This window comes from Rhagoletis pomonella, unplaced genomic scaffold (genome assembly GCF_013731165.1).
Source record: "Rhagoletis pomonella isolate Grant_MI unplaced genomic scaffold, Rhpom_1.0 Rhpom_scaffold_00002, whole genome shotgun sequence".
Lineage (NCBI taxonomy): Eukaryota > Metazoa > Arthropoda > Insecta > Diptera > Tephritidae > Rhagoletis > Rhagoletis pomonella.
The window spans coordinates 29441567-29442952 of NW_023458556.1; the positions used below are offsets into that span (position 1 = coordinate 29441567).

The 1386-nt window shown below is 39.5% G+C and overlaps 1 protein-coding gene across 1 annotated transcript; it reads right to left on the reverse strand.

The window, feature by feature from the left end:
• Positions 1–203: 203 nt before the first annotated feature.
• LOC118752875 (protein spaetzle-like) lies at positions 204–932 on the reverse strand. Its single transcript, XM_036487728.1, has one exon. The coding sequence runs from the start codon at positions 930–932 to the stop codon at positions 204–206; it is 729 nt and encodes a 242-aa protein (XP_036343621.1).
• Positions 933–1386: the final 454 nt, after the last annotated feature.

Consider the following 1386-nt stretch of genomic DNA (forward strand, 5'->3'; position numbering starts at 1 on the left):
AAATACATTTAAGGCGCAGCGAAGCACGCCGGGTAATTGCTAGTATTAATTATATAAAAAGCACATATTTATTCACCTCAACGGCTTAATGCTGTGAGCTCCAGAAGCTAAAACTGCTTAAAGCGTCTCTACACAGCCAGAGTTGTCTGTGAAAACAAAAATTAGCAGACAATACAAAAAATACAAGAAAAAACCAACTTAACTTAAAATCTTAAATTAAAACGCAACACACATTCACAATAGTTTGGCAATTTCACCATATCCTCCTTCAACACGCCATTCACCAACACCACCAAGCTTCTATATACATAGTGCTGTTTACATCTCGATGAAATTCTCAGCGGCAAGAGATTGTCATATTTGCAAGGCCGCTCCTCATTTTCACACTGTTCCACCAAAACACCCTGCCTATGTTGGGCGTGTTGTACGACCAGCACCCATTTTGACTCCCTCGATTCAACACTTTTCGGATAAATTATGCGCGATTTACTATTGCAAAAATACTCTTCACGTTGGTCATTCATGCGATTCGTCACATTTTGTGGTGGTACAAAATCGTCCTTGAAGTATGATTTGAATTGTTCAAATTGATCTGGATCGATCTTATCCAGCTGCGTAGCTTCCAAATAATTTGGCACTTCAGTACAATATGACTTGCCAGCATTACGCTCAGCGCAATTGATTTTATCAACGTCGTCATCGTCGTCGTCGCCGCCCTCATTGTTTTTGAGTGATTTGTCAATGATGAAGCTGGATGGTCCGTTGTTGAATACCATCATACCGGGACCGACTTTGAATATGTTACCCAAATCACTTAGTACATTTTCAGCTGCTTCGGCGGCGGGTATGGGTGCCGATCTGCCGATGACTCGCTGAGTTTTGTTTAGCAGCGCAAGTGTAGATAGTAGTAACAGGGCATTCAATTTGAACATCTTTAAAAAATTTTAGCTCTGAGATGAGTCGCCGCTGCTCACTGTGGTTTCACTACTGCTTCTAAGGTAAAGACTGATGATTGCACCTGTTTTTATATATTTCCTATGCATCTAGAAATGTCGCAGAATGTTTACATCTAAACCTGTGGCTATTCCGTACCTGTGCAGGCAACATGGGAAACTAACGACTTGGGATTTCCGACAGTTTTCAGATCGGAGTTTCCCAAGTTTAACTGAAGGTACAAGTAGTGTTGCCAGATTTCGGCTTTAAATTTATGTACATAGGACATTCACTGATTTTTCCCTTTTACTTGCTTTTGCCGGTTTTATTTGCGTTATAAATAACTGCCAAAATTCTTTTTTTTTTAATGCACAACTTATTAGAATTGAAGTTTTGGCAAAATATAATTTTTTCCAGTTCAAATTCAATCATTTCGGCAGTCCCTTTTGTGAA